This window comes from Protopterus annectens, chromosome 5.part1, assembly GCF_019279795.1.
Source record: "Protopterus annectens isolate FY-2018-M chromosome 5.part1, PAN1.0, whole genome shotgun sequence".
Taxonomy (NCBI): domain Eukaryota; kingdom Metazoa; phylum Chordata; order Ceratodontiformes; family Protopteridae; genus Protopterus; species Protopterus annectens.
Window position 1 is genome coordinate 615,399,467 of NC_056736.1, and position 22,016 is coordinate 615,421,482.

The 22,016-nt window shown below is 37.2% G+C and overlaps 1 protein-coding gene across 7 annotated transcripts in view; it reads right to left on the reverse strand.

Annotated features, from left to right (window-relative positions):
• FRY (FRY microtubule binding protein) overlaps positions 1–22,016 on the reverse strand; it is a 2,210,679-nt gene that overhangs the window by 1,522,690 nt on the left and 665,973 nt on the right. For all 7 annotated transcript variants that reach the window (XM_044073229.1, XM_044073230.1, XM_044073228.1 and 4 more), the window contains exon 2: positions 1,679–1,878. In XM_044073229.1, the coding sequence (XP_043929164.1) occupies positions 1,679–1,878 (200 nt within the window). The remainder of the gene's footprint in view (positions 1–1,678; positions 1,879–22,016) is intronic.

The following is a 22,016-nucleotide window of genomic DNA, read 5'->3' on the forward strand; positions in this document are numbered from 1 at the left end:
GTCATGTGACTTCCTGGCACTATAAATGAGATGCACGTCTGTCAGACTGATGTTCTATTCTTGATCACTAGCATTGTCTTAGGACTCTGTTCTTAATTACTAGCATTGTCTTAGGACCGAATTGTACTAGAATACATGTCACATTCAGGATGTAGCAGGACTGTCAGATAAAATGCTCGCTTCCATCTTTAGCACATGTGACAAAGGTCAGAACTGTGCCACATTATTTTTTCTTAAAATCTTTAACCAAAACTGAGAACTTGGCAATTTATGCACAACAAATCCTGGTTGTCATCAGTGTCACTTTTCCAATGCAGTGACTCAGTGCTAAAGTTCAAAACAGTGTCATGTGACTACCTTTATTTTACACACTAAAAGAACATTTTATATTGTCTGTATATAATCATCTTCCAGTTCACATATAAATATTTCTGATGCTCTGCTTCATGTACAGTCCTCATAAAAAACTCACAAGAATACCTCAAATAGTAACTTTTGAAAATAATCATAATTATAACTACATAATTTTTATCACTGCAGTTTTCACAAATGAACTCAGCTCATAGCTGTAGCTCCCAGTTGTATTAATAACATGCAGAAGGTTCTGGACAGGATTTGGGATGTAACTTATTTACTAGTAGATTATCACTTGGCTATGAAAAGTAATTAACTAAATGTATTGCCACTTTAAATGTAGTATATATGTATGCTTCTGATGCTTTCAAATGTAAATAAGTCCACAATAAATATTATCCACAAAATGAATTTTGTGTGAGGGGGGATACTGCGGTGGTGGTGCTGCAGTAGCATTGTCGCCTCACAGTAAGACGTTGTCCTGTTCGATTCTCAGCTAAAGTGTCTTCTGTGTGGAGACATGCATGAATGGGCGTACCTTTGTTGAAGGTTGTGCATCAGGGCCGGCAACTCGGCATGTAAAAATCAACTGCCAATCATTAGCGGACCAGAGTTCCGCTGTGGCAAACCCTAACTGGGAAAAGCCGAAAGACACAGCAACTGTTTATGAGGGGAACCCAGCCCCCCTTAAAGTCCACCTAGTTCTTAATGGGATGGTTAAGAGTGGGTATCAGTCTCCCTTAGAAATAGTGCTATGACAAATACAATTTTGTAGAAAACAGATTACAGTTCAGTTTGTATTAAAATGTAAATACTGGCAATACTGGTTTAAATTGTTCCTATTGCTACATGAGTTTACACATGACAGTAAGCAATGCCTTTTGGCTTCTCCCATTAGGGGTCACCCCAGCGGATCACTGGTCCACAGACTGATTGGCAGTGGAGTTTTACACAAGACAGTAAACTAATAAAATCATGGACCTAATCCATGAGTTGAAGCTATGTTAGTAGCATAACATTTCATAGTTAGGGTAAAGTTATAGCATAATTCAGCATCCCTAACAGTTTCTGTATAATAGACCATATAAAAATCCTTTTGTTCCATCATAACTTGAAACAAAATTCATGAGACAAAATTGTAGACTTGATGTCAAATCATCCTGTTATGGCACCATAAATATTCAAGGAAAGAAAACAGGAATCCTGAGAGCACAGTAAATACCAAGGCTACAGAATATATCCTAAGGTACACATGAAATGTATGGCCTAGTCATATTTCATGGTGATACGGAAGACTGATTTTAACAGTTACAGTGTTACCTACCAGGGGTTCTGCCATGATAATACGAATCTTGCGTTCAGCTTGAGTTGTAAAGTTGACAAACAGGCTCTTGAGAATGTATTCCCCTGGTTTACTGTCTGGGTCAATACTGATAGGCATCATGGTGGGTGGTCCTTTTTCTCCCTGACTACTTGAAATGGGTGGGACTGGAGGCTTAATATATCCGTTACCAACAGGAGAGGCTAGAAAATGAAACACAGTTACATCATTAGCACCATTGCCTTCCACAGAAAGTCTACATTTTCTACATATGATGCACATCGTTAACACAATTTATCACAACACAATTATGGAAATAGGTTTGTTTTGTCTTGTAAAAATAGGAGTATAATGCAGATAAAATTATGAATCAAATCAATGTGGCATGTTTAGTTTTTAGATATTTTCACTGTTAATGAACTGTATATCTGCTTTTATAATTGTAAAAACATTGCACAGTCTAAAGAATTAAAGGTAAGGTAATAACATAATGCCATCAAAAAAAAAACATACTTGCGTACAATTATCTTAAAATGACAGCTAACAATTTTACTTATGACTTCTTTGTAACTCACAGATAGAATGAAAATCTTTTGTGGATGCTACAGTTTATTTATTTACTTACTGGTTCCATGAGAGTGTAATCACACCAATGAATTCAACACTTGTGTGACTGTAATTTCCTCTGCATGACTTTAATATATGTTTTCCTTTAATCTCAGAACAATATTAGAGATAGTGGGACAACTAAATCTTTTACAGCTGTGTGCGAACAGAAGTTCAGCCTAAACTTGGTGATGATGAAGTATATGGCTTCACCTCAATTTATTTTGGCAGTCTCACATTTTGGCCTATCAATTCTGGAGATGCTTGTAGTTCATAAAATGAACTTTAAGGGACCATTAAATTGTATTTCTTTAGTATAAAAAAATCTTAATTCAAGTAATGCATTGGAAAGACCTTTCCATACAATTAATAATTTCATATTGGCAGAACTCACTCCATTAGCAGAAATTATTCTAATGAAATATGTGTTATACTCTTGTAAAATGAAAACAAATTTCTAGAAAACAGCACAGCATCTGCATTTTAGAGTACATTAGTCACAAATCTTTAACAGCCCTCATTTATTGCACTAATATGTAATATTACTTCTCTACGTAGATTGAGCATAGTCATAAATGGTCTCATTGTTCAATGTTCTGATATAAAACTGAAAAGCAGTTTGGAAGACAGATGACACATGCAAATGCTAGCTAATAATATTTTATCACATCTTGAAAATGATTTTTTCCTTAGTGTGACTGCCTTAATGTTTATTGCAGCTCTGTTTCACCTTACTAATATGTGCTATCTTTAACCCTGCCATTGGTGCTAACTCTACCACTACACAGCATTTATGAAAAATAACTTCCTTAACAGTACCACTACACAAGACATTTGAACACAGAACCCACATCCAATGGACACACACACACACACACACACACACACACACACACACACACACACACACACACACACACACACACACACACACACACACACACACACACACACTATATCTAGCCCTTTCCATAGCCCTTAACCTAACCCTAACCCACAGACACTTGCACCTACACTCCTCTATCACTAATTTGGAAACTTGTGGTACATCCAAAAGTTTCATCATTAATTAGGTACCCCACTTACCCAGACTCAACCAAATCTTATAATTCACATAGAAATGCCAATATGCTGAACAATGACATTTTTGGCATTCGGCAACACATACTTTTGAAAAAAAATATGATAATTCCATGATTTTGACAAAGCAAACTGTATATATATATATAGATATATATATATATATATATATATATATATATATATATATATATATGTATAAACTCTGCATATGCATACCTTATATACCTACTCCGAGTAACATGGGTCTAAAAAACAGCTTCACCATCGGGTGTTTTGGATACAACACCAGACAGATGTACCTGGAGGAAAATGCATTCTTTGCACCTGCTCTTATCCATGTAGCCTGAAAATACTTTACACTAATTCATTACTTTTTGTACCACCTGTGTCTCAAGATCTCCTGACAATATATTTATTTAACATTTTCTTCTGTAGGTTCTGCCAGAATGTTTTCTCTTTACTTTTTGCTTTTTAAATACCAGGAAATAGGGGCTTTTAATCCTCAAGTATCTAATAAATGACAAAGCCTTTGCTAAATAATGGCTTGAGTATCACAATAGCTTAAACAATCACAGACAAGGTTATGGTGCAAAGTACTGAACAAAGAGTAAGGCAAAGCCTTTATACCCTGGAAATTGTAGCCTAACATACAATGTAAAATGAGATACTTTTACATAATTCAGAGTGACCCTCATTTGATGGGTCACATATCAGATAGACTGCCTACAGCACAGACTTACTAACAGATCTGCACTGTTTATAATATTAAACAAGTACTGCCTCTGGAAGCCAGAGCCTTATGGTATTAAATATGCAGTGCCACCAGCAGCCAGAGCTTTATGGTATTAAACATGCACTGCCACTAGCAGCCACAGCTTTATGGTATTAAACATGCACTGCCACCAATAGCCAGAGCTTTATGGTATTAAACATGCACTGCCACCAGTTATCAGAGCCTTATGGTATTAAACATGTACTGCCACCAGTAGCCAGAGCCTTTTGGTATGCACTGCCACCAGTAGCCAGAGCATTATGGTATTAAACATGTACTGCCACCAGTAGCCAGAGCCTTATGGTATGCACTGCCACCAGTAGCTAGAGCCTTATGGTATTAAACATGTACTGCCACCAGTAGCCAGAGCCTTATGGTATGCACTGCCACCAGTAGCCAGAGGCTTATGGTATTAAACATGTACTGCCACCAGTAGCCAGAGGCTTATGGTATTAAACATGTACTGCCATCAGTAGCCAGAGCCTTTTGGTATGCACTGCCACCAGTAGCCAGAGCATTATGGTACTAAATATGTACTGCCGCCATCAGCCAGAGCTTTATGGTATTAAATATGCACTGCCAACAGTAGCCAGAGCTTTACGGCATTAAACATGTCCCACCACCAGTAGCCAGAGCCTTATGGTATTAAACATGCACTGCCACCAGTAGCCAGAGCCTTATGGTACTAAACATACACTGCCACCAGTAGCCAGAGCCTTATGGTATTAAACATGCACTGTCACCAGTTGCCAGAGCCTTATGGTATTAAACATGGACTGCCACCAGTAGCCAGAACCTTATGGTATTAAACATGCACTGCCATCAGTAGCCATATCCTTATGGTATTAAACATGCACTGCCACCAGTAGCCAATGCTTTATGGTATTAAACATGTACTGCTACCTGTAGCCAGAGACTTATTGTATTAAACATGTGCTACCACCAGTAGCTAGAGATTTATGGTATTAAACATGCACTGACACCAGTAGCCAGAGCCTTATGGTATTAAACATGTACTGCCACCAGTAGCCAGAGCTTTATGGTATTAAACATGTACTGCCACCAGTAGCCAGAGCTTTATGGTATTAAACATGTACTGCCACCAGTAGCCAGAGCTTTATGGTATTAAACATGTACTGCCACCAGTAGCCAGAGCTTTATGGTATTAAACATGCAATGCCACCAGTAGCCAGAGCTGGTCTGGTAAATGATGTGCTGTTGTCTCACTCAGACTTTCTGCAATATCTTCTGTACTACTTCAGGTACTGCTATCTAGTTTTTGGAGACAGCATATTGGACCAGCAGTAGTATAGCAGTCGCACTTCCTTCTGTTCTTATATTTTACAATGTAAATATATATATATATATATATATATATATATATATATATATATATATATATATAATGTGTGTATTTACGTATACCCATATATGGGTCTACTTCAGATTGTCGAGCGACCAGAACATCGAACTGCATATGGCCAAGACCATATGCATGAAACCTCGGAACATGGAAACCTAAATAAAGAAAAAAAAACTTTTTTTTGCTACAGCAGGGGGCTATGCCCCCCCCCCACCATTTAAAATTTACCAACTCTGAGATCACGCTTACATTGAAGTGTGTGTGTGTGTGTGGTTTTCGCATATGCATTTTATCTGTCTATCCTCTTGTTGACTGGTTAGTCCCACACTATTTACGTAGGAACATATTTTATTTTATTTAACATTTGTTTACCAGGAAAGTCCGACTTGGAATGACCCAGTTTTTAGGGGAGGCCCAGGGAGAAACACTTCAAACATACACACAAACACAGGGACGACATGCAGATTCCACACAGAATGTACCCCAGCCAAGAAATGAACCAGAGAACATCTTGCTTTGAGGTGACAATGCAAACCACTACACGAATGCACCATCCATTTAAAGTCTCCAATTAAGAATCACACAAAACTAAAGTCTGCCTCTGAAAATGACAATTTTATTTCCTTCACGATTAGTGTGTGTGTGTGTGTGTGTGTGTGTGTGTGTGTGTGTGTATATATATATATATATATATATATATATATATATATATATATATATATATATAGGTTGTTTAGCCATGGACTAGTTAGGTTGTTTAGCCATGGACTGGTAAGGTGAAGACTAGTTCTTCCTTCCAGTAAAATAATCTGTAAGTAACTAGGGTCTGACAACTTTAGAAGTAGTTAAGTTAGACTGATGCAGGGTGGAAAACTAGTACAAATGAAAGGTTGTCACTGGGTCATCAAACTATGAAGACCACTGCTTTATTTAAAAAAAAGAATCAAACTATACAAGCTTTCACACTACATGCTTCATCGTTGATGCAACAAAAGATTTTAAAGAGGAAATGCTTAAATACCAATGAACATATTTAAAAAAAACTGTCACAAGTTTATATTCCGTACTAATTGGTCAATAAATTACACTGCTTCATCAATGTTACCATTTTAAGTACCAGTTTCATACTTATACAGCCATTCATCCCCAGGGATAAATCAGACCATAATAAATTAATCCACTTGTATTCATCATTTTCTATTTTTGTTATTAAATCAGCTCCCCTTACACTTTCATGGACAACTAGCAAAACTCCAGATCTAAATGCATGACTCTCATCTTTCTCTTATGTATTCTTGAAGACGACATCTATAGGCACATTTCTTCTAATCTCAAAGAGGTGTTCACTAATATGCTCCTCGAGTCTCATGTTAGATTTTCCAACATAAAAGGCTGCACATATTGTACAAATTGTAATATATACTATATTCTTGGAATGGCTCATCAAAGTCTTCTGTTATAAACATAATAACGTACATGATATAAAAACTTGTTTGGTTTATTACAGTTTTTAATAAAGCGGTGTTCTTCAATATTTCCTGAGCTATTTTTTTATTTTTACTAGTTGATTTTGTATCTGGCACAGATTTTGTTTGCTGCAACTGCTTTATTTTGGGCAGGAGGTATAATCCCCTGAAAAGTCATTGCTCTAGAAGTCGGTTTGACAGGTAGGTTGACTGAAGGTTGACTGAATGAGTTTTGCTTAACTCTGTACTATATTCATTTGTATATGGCTGCCAGGTGTAGGCTACCTGAGAAAAGAATTAACATGACATGGTGCTTACACTGTGTCATAGCAAACGGAAGGAGTGTTACTAACCGTCAACCAGTTTAATAACAGACAAAACATGAGAACTTCACCAAAGGTGAATGTGCTACCTGTTGTACCACTGACACTGCTAGTAAGTGGTCCAGAAAGTTAGGACGAATATAAATAAGTGAGAGTCAAATATAAGAAATAACTTACAGAGGAAATATAAAACAATGTTATTTAATATTGTATTAACTGCATTGTAATTTGAGTGTTTATGACATTTGTATTTAAGATAATATGGTAACACTTTAAAATATAATGGTAAATGGAATTAAAATAGGTCTTCCTGAACTTTATGACCATGCTGTGTTTTGATGAGACAGGTTCAGAAGTCACTAGTGGGAACACTGTCTGTTTCTGTAAATGAAGTCATTGTAACAGCTAAACATTTCCAAGATAACAAGATTTTTAGGAATTGACAAAATCCAGCCAGAAGTAAAACACCTTTACAATGCTGCTTGGAAGATAGAAACAGCAGTGTTAGGATGGCAAAAAGGGGTGGTGTCTCCCATTTCCAAAACCCAGCACAGCAGGATGTCTTCCATTTACAGAAGGATCACACTCACCAGCTTCCCTAGGAAATTCTTCACTGGTGAGATGGAAATGATATCTTACCTAATGGTTGAGCTTGTCAAATCATGACAAATATGGACATGGTCCTAGCCATGGAGAAGTAGGCCAACTCAATGCCCTTGGTACAGGTATTGGAAGGGTTTTCAGGTAACTTCTACCAACCTGGAGAAGGCATGTGACCATGTATTACCATGACTTGTGGGAGGTTCTATAGTAATTCAGGGCTCAGGAGTCTGTCTGTGTGTTTTTGTCCATGTTTTTATGGAATGCACATTTTATTTGCCTTATTGATGGTAAGCTGAATACATTCAATGCAGTCTAACAACTCTTGCTAGACTATATTTTGTCTTCTCTCTTCTTCTTGATTTTCATGGACAGACTATCAAGTGATCATCAATGCCTGATGAGTATGCAGTTGGTTTCCCTTCAGAAAGTCAACTATCCAATTCTGTAAGAGGCACATACATTTCACCTGAGGGTGTGCAACCTTGAAATAAAAACATGTAAGTTGTAGAGTTATAGGGGCTTGTCCATATTTTTTATTTTTTTATTTTTATTTTTTTTTTTTTTGTGTTTTGAGTTGTTAGAGCTTACAGTGTTGTCCTAACCATTTTACTCACTGGAATGTGAAGACTCCATGTTTGTTGTTTGAAGACAATGTTTCCTGTTGGCCTTAAGTGACTTTGATCTACAAGATGCACCAAAGTCATTCACTGTTGAGTGTGAAGAGGCTTCGATAAAAATCAACAACTCCAATTACATCAACTGCCAATTATTAGCGGACCGGAGTTCCGCTGTGGCGATCCCTAACCGGGAAAAGCCGAAAGACACAAACAAATAAACCATTATAAGGAACAATTTGAAAGGATCTGATTTTCTATATATTTTGAACTGAATAAGTTAGCATTTACAGTGCCACTGTCCTTTTTTAAGTTTTGAAGTTATTTGTCTTTTAGAATGTTGAGTAGTGTTGCTAATACCTCTCAACTTCTTAGTGTAAGAAATCTGGACCAAGCCTGACAAAATGGAGGGATAAAGGCTGAAAAATAAGGACAAATGTTAAATATTGCTCTTATAAGCTTAGAATGTTGCTAGAGTAACAGAGTTTGTGTTAACATACATTTTTCAGAAGAATATGAAGTCTAAAATTCAAACGTATGCCATTATTTAGTGACTTCAGTCCTCAGATCATTCCACTGATTTGTCAGAAAACTACAACTTTTATGAGGAATAGACCAAAAATATGACTCACAAATCTGGACATTCTGTGAAAATCTGGACAGTTGAGAGGTATGCGTGCTGTGTTTTATGTTTTTCAAATAAGTCCACATAAATGAAGATGTATGCAAAATTAAGGCATTCTGGATGAGATTATTTTATTTATTTTACATTTGTTTACCAGGAAAGTCTGACTGGACACACGTCCAGTTTCAGCACAGAGTCGGGGAGAAAAGCTCCAAAAAAACAGTACAGTACAAAACAAAATAGTGACAATGTAGTAACATTAGAAGAAACATATCAATATATGTTAATAATGCAATCTAGCATACTTAGTAGAGAATAACATTTCTATAAAACATTTAGTAATAAGTCATTCTTGATATCAAATATGAATACTTGAGAAGTTACAAATAATTTTTTTTTTTTGTGTGACCACGACTAATGAGTCAATTGGAACTGTAGGGGATTTTTCATTTGCTAAACCAGTAGAGAATGAAAGGGGGATGCAGCCATTTGGTCCTTAGCAGAATCCCAGCAACAGTGCAGTGTTATGGCTTAACCTGGGGAGTCACATGAGCAAAGCCAATTATTTGAGTTGTGGTTTTTGAGAAGTTTTTTAAATTGGGAAGTAGAGTTGGTAGAGGTTAAGTGTTTTGGAAGTGCATTGCAGGTTCTGGCAATAAAGCATGCAAAGAGAGGTTTGCCAGCATCATTTTTATGTTTGATGATATTTATGTAGTTGTGATTATTTCTTTAATTTAGGGAGGTTCATTAGTAAAAGGTGAAAACGTGCTGCTAGTCCTTCTGCTTGGCTACAGAAGAAGATTTTAGATGCACCAGTTCAAAGAATATGTGTCTGCACAGACCACTCAATGGTAATAGTGAGGTCTACAAAGGAACACCAACAGGATAAGTAAATCAAGAGTAAAGGGGGGGGGCACTAATTTTAGGAATCTGAAGGAACAGTGTATTTTTGAGACAACAGACTATGAGGGTGTAGCAATTCTGCTGGAAAAAGACCTAAATACGGTATATATGCAGCATAATGTAAGTAAAAAACAAGGAAAATGTACGTACTAGGACACAACTACATAGTATAGTTACATATACTAAGCTTTCTGAATGACTTTAGAAATTATATACAATAACCTCAGATTTGTTCCCAGCATAGAAACTTCATAAACATGCAAAGGCAGAAAGCTGAAAGGCAAGTTACAGCAAAGACATTTTAATATTAAATTAAGTCAAAATAGATACTTTGAGTGAATATAAAAATGCTAGCACAGCAAGGTCATTATTGACATGAAGAATGCTTTAACATGTACCTTAAATTGAGGAAAAAATTACGTAAAACATAACTTTTATTTATATTGTCACATAGAGGCAGCTATATGTACAACTTCTAGTCCATTTGAAAAGGTATACAAAGGAGAAAAAAAGAAAAAGAAACGTGACAGTTTGAAACGTAGGACTATAGATCCACCTGTGGTCGTATAGGTTTTGAGCATACATTAAAATAACTTAGTTTTATGGTCTTAGTCGCCTCACAGCAAGATGTTCTTTGGTTCGATTCTCGGCTGGGGTGCCTTCTGTGCAGAATTTGCATGTCCTCCCTGTGGTCGTGTGGGTTTCCTTCGGGTGCTCCAGTTTCCTCCCACATCCCAAAGACATGCTGTAGGTGGATTGGACACTCTAAACTGGCCCTAGGTGTGAGTGTGTGTGTGTGTGCTTTCTGTGGAAGGTTGGGAGCCGGGCTGGCAACTCAACACCATAAAACTCCACTGCCAATCATGAGCGGACAGATGATCCACTGTGGCGACCCCTAACTGGGAAAAGCCAAAAGAAGAAGAAGTTTTATGGTCTTAGAATTGGTTAATATTGATGGAAGAAGAGGGAATGCTAAATAGAAACTGCAAGCAAAAGAAACATTTTGTCAACTGTGCAGAATGAATGTGTAAACAAAATGGTGAATCTTGTGTTAAAATGTTAATGAATGAGATGACTCAGTTACTCCTCCCACAGTGTCATCATGTGCCTGAAATACAACAAGGAGACAATCAAAATGGCAGTAGCAGCTTGCCATGCAAAACCACTGTCAGTGTCATTTCAATGTGTGTGCCAGCAGTGATTTCTTTGTTTTGGGAGATTTACCCCTTCTTCATATTTGAACAACCTTGAAGTTGATATACATATATACATATATATATATATATATATATACATATATATATATATATATATATATATATATATATATATATATATATATATAGGTTCCCTGCAGAATGTCAAGTGTGTCTTTGGTTGACATCTGTTTTGCAGACCACTTTTGACTGACTAAGCAGCTGGTCACAGGTGTTTAAGATCACACAATTCCTGGGGTTGGAGGATATGCCTTTACCCCATGTCTGTGTGATATCAGAGCTAACATATATAATTATCAAGGAGTGTGGGGGACACAGCCTCCTAAATGGGGGTGTGGGGTGCTTTCCCTAATATCTGATGGTGCCACGGGCTTAACCCCCTGGAAAAAATGTTTACAGTTTAATTGTTTTGCCCTTGTGAACTTTGGCAGTTAGTTATTGTCATTACAGACCATCAGGTTTTATACATGAACCACAGTTGGCTAACTGTGGCATGATATAAATGGAATGAGCTTTTGTGACTGACAAGGCAAAAAACAAGATGGTAGTGTTTTTATTACTGTAAAGTATGTTTAATTTGTGTCACTGTCCTGATTTGTAGAAATGCATTTGAGTTAGGATATGAATTTATGGAGTCTGTAATTCTTTTACAATGTAATTCTTTCATTGATTTGTTTTTTGTTTTGGTGCAGTTTTGTGTCTGACAGATTTTCTCAACTACATAACTTTTCAAGACAGATGCAGTTTGTTGGATTTTGAAGCATATGAAGGAGTAGAGATCTGTGAATCAATATGAAATCCAGATGGCTGCATTAACTTTCTCCCACACATGGATACATGGAAAAGATTTAATTACACAGGCAACTAGCAATCAAACTGATTAGTTTTCTTTGACCATTTTGTAAGAACATTTCTAACATATTAAAAGTCCAGGATATCAGGAGGGCATACCAATAAAGGATGAAAGTGCTAAGTACCGGCTCCTAATTGTATTATTAGTTCCGTTTTGTTATTTTTGTGTAGTTTGAAGTTTTATAAGCATATTTTAGTTATCTTTATTTTCCAGTGTGTATTTGCTTTACATATATATATATATATATATATATATATATATATATATATATATCTACTTCACATAATCGAACATCCAAATGTTCAATTTTCATATGGCTGAGACCATATGCTCAAACATTTGAATGTTCGAAAATGTGAGGAAAAAAAAACAAAAAAAAAAAAACAACAGTTCTAGCAGGGAGGCAAGCCCCCTTGCACCCCCCACACCCCTAGCTATTTAAATATACCATCTCCGAGATCGCACTACAGTGCGGTAAAGGAAAATCTTCCCATTCCGTGCTCTTTGGGGATCCTAATTCAGAATGTTCAAACTTTTAAAACTTTGATGATATGGTCTCGATCATATGAAAGTCAAGCTTTTAAAAGTTCAACCATCTGAATGGGATCCATATATATATATATATATATATATATATATATATATATATATATATATATATATTCCAGCAGAAAGAGAAGGGTGGAATTCAAGTATTTCACAAAACTTTTATTGAGAAATGCCCAGTTTGACATCCTTCTGTGAAGAGAAACAGAAATTCTGGGATTACAGTAATTTTATACAGACACGTAATATGCAAAATCTGTTTAGCTTTAGACAAAGTTTTCCTAGTTTCTTATTTTTTTCTCAACTTTGGAAACACAGGCAGGGATAAAAATTATTAAATCCAAATAGATTTTAAAAACTTAAAATTCCCAAACCAGAACAACTCAGTGCTTACCGCAGAAACAACGTAGAAAGTATAACAGCACTGCGAGGAACAGCAGGACAAATCTTTTGATAAAATGCTAGTGACCAACACTAGTCTTTCTTTATTCACACCACAGCTGAATAAAATATGTCTCAAATATGACTGAACGCTTTCATCCCCAACAAAATGGGACTTCATCAGAAGCTCAATCATAGCATTTTATCAAAAGATTTGTCCTGCTGTTCCTTGCAGTGCTGTTGTACTTTTTAGATTTTAAAAACTTCTCCTGACAAAATATTCCAGAAGCAAGTAATTCTGAGAAGAGATGGCTATTCATGTTCAAAATGAAGCCCTTTTCTGAATAAACACCTAAAGAGCAATAATTTTCTTAGAAAGAAAAGTGACACGTTTAAATTAAGATCTCTTCTGCTACCCGCTCCAACAGCAAATAACAGTAAGTGCTTAGGACAGCTAGGTACCAAGTCTGTTATCATGATATCCCTAGAAAGAGCTGTCTGAGGTGCATTAATCTCACTTCCTTTGTGGATATACATAAGCAGACCATGAGCAGTCTGAAATCCTGAGGAAAGATGAATTTTGTTCTCTATGAGACAAAAACAAAAAAAAGAAACAGAACACTAGACAACTGCAAATCTGAGAAGTATGTTACCAGTATTTTATCATTCTCCCTACATTTTGTTAAAAACAGCTGCGTAATGGTAGTCATGTCATGAAAAGATAGGTATTTATTTGTGCAGTAAAAAATGGTATTCAAGAAAGAGAAAATATTAACAAGGAGAGACTTAACTAGTTGCCCGATGCAAGGACACCTGTGTATATCTTAATCTTCAGGTTTTATATCAGATAAGAGAGAAAACACTCAGGCTATGCCACGGGCCTTGACTTTAAACTCTAATTTACAACTTAACTCTCTATCCTAGATGCCAGTCACAGGTCCAAGGCACAAAACTGGCACTCTGGATGACCAATGAGGGGCCAGCAGAAATGAACAGCATTAAGTACTGGGAAAGTCCTAAATCCAGGCTGACATATGCTATAAGATCTATAGAGTCAGACATACGGAGCTTAAAATGAAGGTAGTAATATCCTACATTTCTAAATACAGTCCCAATACTTTCATTACTGCATAAATACAATTCTATGCCTACATAAACAAAATGTTTTACTCACTTTATGATCATTAATATTGCAAAGTTAGATGCTCTAGCCCAGACAATACCGCAATGTCAGTAGTGTATGCAAAGAACAAAAACACCTTATCCTTCATCTGACCCCCAACTGTAACTGTTCTATAACCTCACCATCATTTCAGCTGTTTCTGTGAGTGTGATGGATGGCACAGCGACACTAACTTAAAATGCATCATTCCTGGCAATGTGAGAGCACATATTTATTTCTGAGAGTTATATACAGGTGAATCTGGCTAGGCAATTCAACAGATTTTTTTTTTAATTACGCAGAAGAAATTTATATGGAAATCCAGATTCAAATATGAAATCCATATGGAAATCCTGTCAACAAGCAGGTTGCAACTAGGTATGGTACTCATAAATGTTTTTCATTTATAACATTACTACTTGGATAATTAAGTTTGCACATGCTAGCACTGAGATCTTTTCATAACTCTTACATATATGAAGGTGGTGTACATGGCCACATGTAAGGGTATTTAGTGCTTTTATGTGGACAAGGCAGAAACAGCATTTAGATTATGGACATTAAAATACATGAATGCTATTAGAAGTGATAATGATCCCCGGGATTCAATAAAGTGCACTAAGTGTACACTGTTCTGAGTGAACAGACACCACAGGCATAACTCACACCTTCTTCCTCCTAAATTTAGTTTTCCTACTGATTTTCTTACAGCTTTACTGAAAGGGTTTTGTACAGGTTACCACAAACTGTCAACTACATAGACTAATCTTTCTGAGTGACTAGAAAGTACAAAAAATGTGGTAGGGATGTTCTTGAATACATACTGTGTATGCACTATTGCATCTGGCCTGATGACTTTGCAAAACATGTCTGACAATGGACATGTGTTCACAGTTCAATTTTTGGAAGTGGTGTAGAATGTTGGCAAGCATCTGTGATGATCATCATTTTAAATTATCAAAAGAAATGGAAAGACAAGTTTTCTTAAATGCATATACTGGGTATAGACTTATGGAGACCACAGCCATTAAAACAAAACAAGAATATATATTTTCTGCATTGGTACAGAACATATAGGTTTTGCTCTTTTAAAATGCTGCTTGATTTTTAAGGGCTGGCAGAATTTAAATAGTTGTGTGTGTGTGTGTGTGTGTGTGTGTGTGTGTGTGTGTGTGTGTGTGTGCGCTCACGTATTTGTCAGATACAAAGACATACTGTGCATTAAAGTTTATCTGGTTTATATCAGTTGCCTTAGAAGTAAAATGTTTAAATGCCGGATATGAGACACCTAGCTGGGAATGTCTCTTGCCTGCTTGCACAGCATAGGCAGGAAGCTGCAGAAATTTCAGCAGATTCTAAAAGAATTCATTAATGCTTTGCAACTTTCAGATCCATGCAGGTTAAAATATGCAAATCTGTCTGTAATAAGTATTCATGCTGTGACTTTGCACTGTGACCGTACATGCACAATGGGACAATCTGCATTACAAATAAAATCCTGTCCTTGGAAGAAACATGTACCTGTAGATGTACTTCACAGATTCCCACTTGCAGTTCTGCCCAAAAGGGCCCTACCTTTATCAGATTAATGTCTAAGTAATACAGCATATCCAAGATTCTATATTTAAACAGAATATGGTTCTTATGCTGGGCTGTTGTTTATACATAATCTGTAAGTGCTGTAATCAGTGAGAAATCAGTGTAATTTGTGAGCTTAAGCTACTTTGCAGGTTTGCTTTGAATACCTATTGACATGCCAAAAAGCACTTCAATCATTTCTGTGCATAAATACCATCTGCACGTGTCTAAACTAGTGCTTTCACTTACAAATCATTTTTATTCAAGTGAAGTGACAATTGCCACACAAAATTCCATTTAAATGTATTTTTTTTTTACTCTTTTAACAACCATGTTGTTTCAACAGGTCAGTCATACTTAGAGACCTATTCTAGGGAGAAAAACTCCACAATGACACAGAAGGAAGTAATAATTAATAGCAAGAACAGAACAACTAGTAGCACTCGACACACTTGCTCACTGCTGCTTGCTCAAAAACATCACTGCTCTAACTTCCACTAGCCTTATCTCCCATAACTACTTAGCCCTCCCAAAACCAAAGCTCTAACCCTAAAACTTCTACCCAGTTCATAGCCCGAGTCTTTGGTCCCTTACCCTAAAACTCCAACCCCCTTTCCAAACCTAATTTCCTAGATCACTCCCTTACCCCAAAACTCCCATTTTGCTCCCACTAAATCTAGGTCTCCCTTCCTGTTCTCTACCCCTAAAACTCCCCCATTCTCTGCCTCTAAAACTCACCTCCCACTCCCTACCCCTAAAACACCCCATATTCCCTACCCCTACAACTCCCCCCTCTGTCTCCAAACCTAAATCCCCTTCTTATTCACATAACCTATACTTTCACCTGCCACTCCCTTCCCTGGCTTTAAGGTAGTGGTCCTCACATGCTTCGGTATTGAGTACTCCTGGCTTTAAGGTAGTGGTCCTCACATGCTTCAGTGCTGAGTACATGCAGCAGACTCTATATATTATAATGTGTGTGTTTGTGTGTGCCTCTCTCTGTATTTATATAGTGTGTGTGTTTGTGTGTGTGGATATATATGCATTATATATATAATACACACACATATATATATCTACACACACACACACACACACACACACACATACACACACACACACACACACACACACACACACACACACACACACACACACACACACACACACACACATATACACACACACACACACACACACACACACACACACACACACACACACATACACACACACACACACACACACACACACACACACATATACACACACACACACACACACACATATATACACACACACACACACACACACACACACACACACACACACACACACACACACACACACACAGGCAGATGTTCACAAAATCAACCTGAAGAAGCTGGCATTGCAATTGGTGAGAGTCTGTTGTGCCTGCTTGTTTTGCTGCCAGTGCATCTCTTTTATTATTATTATTAATTTATTAATGCATACCTGTGTACATACTCACATACACACACAGACACACACACACACACACACACACACACACACACACACACACACACACACACACACACACACACACACACACACACACACACACAAAACTGTAAAGTTGCATTCATTGTACAACATGAATAACACCTGTAGGGTAGGAATTAACAATGTAGATCACCCTGGAAGTTTGGTTTTGTAAGTCTGAGCACTGGAATCAAACCTGTCCAGATATGACTTAAGTACACCATAATTCTCATCCTGCAAGGTACTGTATTATTCCTATATTAGCTCAAGGGATGAGTTATTGAACTCAGATTAACGGGTTTGATTGGATAACAGTGGGAATAAATCCTGCAATGACTCCTGCAGCAATGGTCACTTCAACAGATCCCTATATGCCTTAAACAAAGCCAACATCTCCCAAACATTGCAATACAAACCTTTTTTATAAATAATCTCTTTACTGTGGACTCTGACCAGCTAAGCTGGTAAGAGAGAACAGCCACACAGAGTCTCTGTTTCCTGTGCCTTTGTAGGAATAACTTTGGCGAGCATAATTTCCACAAGAACCAGAAAACAGAAACTGAATCACTGCTTCTTATCACTTTCAATTCCTTTATCTTATTTTCTTTTCAATATTATGTAGACCCTGTTTTTAATCATTTAAAACTGAATTCTCAGTTTAAAAACCTGCTTCATTTATACATTTAATGATTTACCATGCAGCCATCATGGTACTGATACATTTATGTTACTAATTACTACTTTGTTTCACTTCCTCTACATGCATTAACAATGGAAAATAATGGAAAATGTAACACAGTTTATTAGCCATGGTAGAGTCATGATAATGCATCTGATAGGGCTGTGGAGCATGATATGATTTACTCCCTCCTTGCCAGGCCATTTCAGCCTTTGGCCTTCATCACTGAGGTTTACCAGACATTTATGACTCAGTGACCCCCCCCCCCCCTTTTAATTATAAGTCGTGGCATGTAGAAGGATTTTACCACCGGCATGGACAGATGGTGATCAAAGTTCAGGTTACTGTTAATCTGAGTTCCCAAGTTTCTTACTACTGGGTCTACTCTTAAGAGAGTGTTATCAATGTTGTAATTTGCAGGGATAGTTCACTTCCAAAGTGGTATAATTATGCAATTTGTGCTTTGAGTTTTAGGCCATGGTTCTGGCACCAGATAATTGTTTTTTGTCAGGCCCTTGCAGGAGGATATCTACGTATTTTGGGGATTCAGTGCTTGCATCCAGCTTGCAGTTGTCAGCGAATTTGTTCAGCAAAAAGCTCTTTGTATTTGCCTTGACTTCAGGGAAGTATATTCCAAACAGGATAGGTCTCTGTACTGAGCTGTATTGGGCACCACTAGTAACAGGCCTCTTGGTGTAGGTGGATTCCCCCACTCTAACTTCATGTGTCCTATCTATGAGCCATTTGGATATCCATTGGGTGATATAGGGGTTTATGCCTAAACTCAAGTAAAGTATTGTGTCAAATGCCTTTGCCAGGTCAAGGTAGGCAATATGCACTGTTTGGTCATGGCCCTATTGACCTTCTTGAAGAAGTCCACCAGGTTTAGTAGGCATGACCTGCCCTTGACAAAACCAAACTGGGGGGAGGTCAATTAATTAAAATTTTCCTTTGTTTTTATTAGATCCATGATTTTTGCATGGCCATGCATATAAGACTAGTTAAATGCATGGGTCTGTACTTACCTGGGTCTGTTGATGGTTGATGGTCGCTCTTTGTGTAGAAAATGACAGTTCCAGTCCTCCATTCCCCAGGGATAAAGCCTGTCTGGAGGCTATGTTGAATAGATATTCTAGTGGGCCTGACAGGTCATGTTTTAAGCTGTTTAAGAGGCACTGTGGGATATTATCAGGACTCATATATGCAGTGTTTTTAGCTTTGGAGAGTACTGTTGTTTAGTGATAGTTAGGGGAGAAATGGTTGAGGATGGTAGGCAAATGGGGTCATGGGGACAAAATTGCTAAATTTATCTGCCAGCAAATTTGCTACAACCTTCAGTTTGGTATAGGAATTTCCATTTACTATTAGTTCAGCACATTGTTGAATGCTCCTCTTAAGGATGTGTGTGCAACTGAAAAATGTCCTGTGGTTATCCTTAGCCTGGTAGGCTATTTTTGCCTTGAAGCTGGCTTTGGTGGACTTGATTTGTCCCCTGAGTTGCTTGTTAAGACTGATGAGGGAGTTTTTTGTTTCTCTTTTGGGCATAACCCATCTTATTTTTGGACAAAATTTCTTTTGTTGTACAACCTATTTATAAACTCCACCAAAGGGGCTTATTATTGGAGTTTGTCCTACACTCAATTCTTATATCTAAATATAACTATATGTGTGTGTGTGTGTTTGTGTGTGCATGTAGGGTGTCCAGGTCATGGCTGAAAAAGGTCTGAGATGGACCAGTTTACCAATCCTTTTAAAAGTAAAGAAGTTAAGTGTTCCATCATGCTTTACATATAAAAGCTACAATATATTTTCCATCCAATCTATCCAAAAGTGATGCATCTGGTTTCATAGCAAAAAGCTCCATAAACATCATTATTAGAATCCAGCCACAGAATTCTAGTCTAGTTTGTGGTTCAGTGAGAAATCTTGAGGAACAGCATGAGGTATGTCTGTAAGTTTTAACGGACAGGGACTCACGCATGCACTGTGATATGTTCATTAAAATCTATGAATGCGCCTACATATACTTCCTTTCACTGGCATCACTGAGTGTAAAATTCATGAACTTTTTAGTAATGTCTTGGAGGGTAAATCAGAAGACAGGCACCAATTGAAGGAAAATGCAAGATATCACTGGAGGTGTCACACCATGGTGCAGTAGCTAAATGGCAAGCTGTGGTGGAACACTTTAAATATCTCTGAGGAGAAGCTAAAAGGGAGAAGCAAAAATAATTAATTGTGTTTTCTCTTTGAGAGCAGGAGAGAAATAGGGGACCTGATCTGGCTCCACAAAATAATCAGGGGGAAGCATTAAGGATTCAAGCTTAAAAGAAATGGCAGAGGTGGTATGAGAGATCACAGTCTCAGAGTTTTTTTGTAGATGTTAAAACTTTTTTTTTGGTTACCCACCTGTGAGTTCAGATGCCAGTATCTTAGTGATCATTGAAGTAACTTGTTGAAAGACTACCCCCACCAGAGGTTGTGCAAATGAAGGAGTACCTCTTAAGGTTTGTCCACTTCCAGGAATCCCCATATCATAAATATACTAAGAACCACACAAAAGTGTTTATGCTTTGGTGTGTGATATATATATATATATATATATATATATATATATATAGTACTTACGTATTATCGCAACCAGATTTTCGTGGTTGCGAATTTAGTCCCTTGAGGCAGGGAGAGGACTAAGTGCCAAATTTTGGAGTCCTGACTGGCATGTCTCACTTTGCCAGTGAACTACATACTGCTGCATGCAGCGCATGGTAGATCCTGCCTTCCTGATTACAAGCGCAATATAGGCTAAGTTAATCGGGAATATACCATCCTTATGTTCATCGCCAGTACTCAGATTTTATTTTCATCATCTGAAAGATTTTGACCAGCTATCCCTATGTTTTTGTCCCCCGTAGCAAACGTGCAGGTTGTAAGATTTTACTTTTCCTGAAACAGTCTTTTGCGCTTCTGCATTTTCACATGAAAATTTCACACTCCCTGCTTTCTGTGATGTGTGTGTTTAATAACTGAATCACGTCTGTAGTTGTTACCTTTCTCCCCCTTTTTGAATGGTGTGTGAACTGTCAGTTGCTTTTTACCCCTTTTGGGCTGCTAGTTCTGGGGAAGGGAATATATGCTGCAGACGCGGCTCTGTTCTGTTGCGTGCACACATAACAGGACTTGGAAAAGCACTAAGACTGACATGATGTCGGGAAACGGCATAGGTTCAAAGAAGCAGTCATTTTTCTAGTACTACACTATTCCTACCTCAACAAAGTGTTTTTTTTTTACAGATAACATTCCCTGTGTGATTCTGCATACATTTCTGGTTACAGTCACACACCGGGAAGCAAGCCGTATTATCGCAAAAATCTGGTTGCGATAATACGTAAGAACCATATATATATATATATATATATATATATATATCTTAGTGTGAAATTAATTTATGTCTGGTTGTGAGGTAATTACTTTTATATATACTTGAACAGTATTCTTTGGCCTTTGTTATTAACTTACATCTAATTGTGTTCTTATAATATTGACCTCAATTAATGATTAATTATTCAACCAATGATTAGGTGAGATTGATTTATCAATTTATGAGGGGAAGGGTTTATATAGTGTGAATGTGCCTGACTGAGTGAGCTATTCTGAAAAACTCCAGATACCAGGATGAAAGCCCTTAATTTTGTGCAATAAAACAGTATGTTGAGCATCATTTTGGCTGCCGGCTTGCTGTTTCAAGTGTTTTATACTTTGGTTAGGGTCATTTTATGCGGTATAGGTAGGCTTGGACATGGTTAGTCAATAGGATGCATCTATCTACTAGAGACATAGGTGCTAGAACAGGGGTAAGTTTTGTTTAGGTCTTAAGAATACAAAATTTGATTTTGTCTGTAACACATCAACACCTCACCCTGTTTAAAAAAAATCATACAACTATGCACACTATAAAAATAGAACTTTTAAAAATATCAATAAAATTGAACACAGTAACAATACACTATACAGACAGTATGAATACACAAGTTAAGCAAGAACTGCATATGAAACAGGAGCCA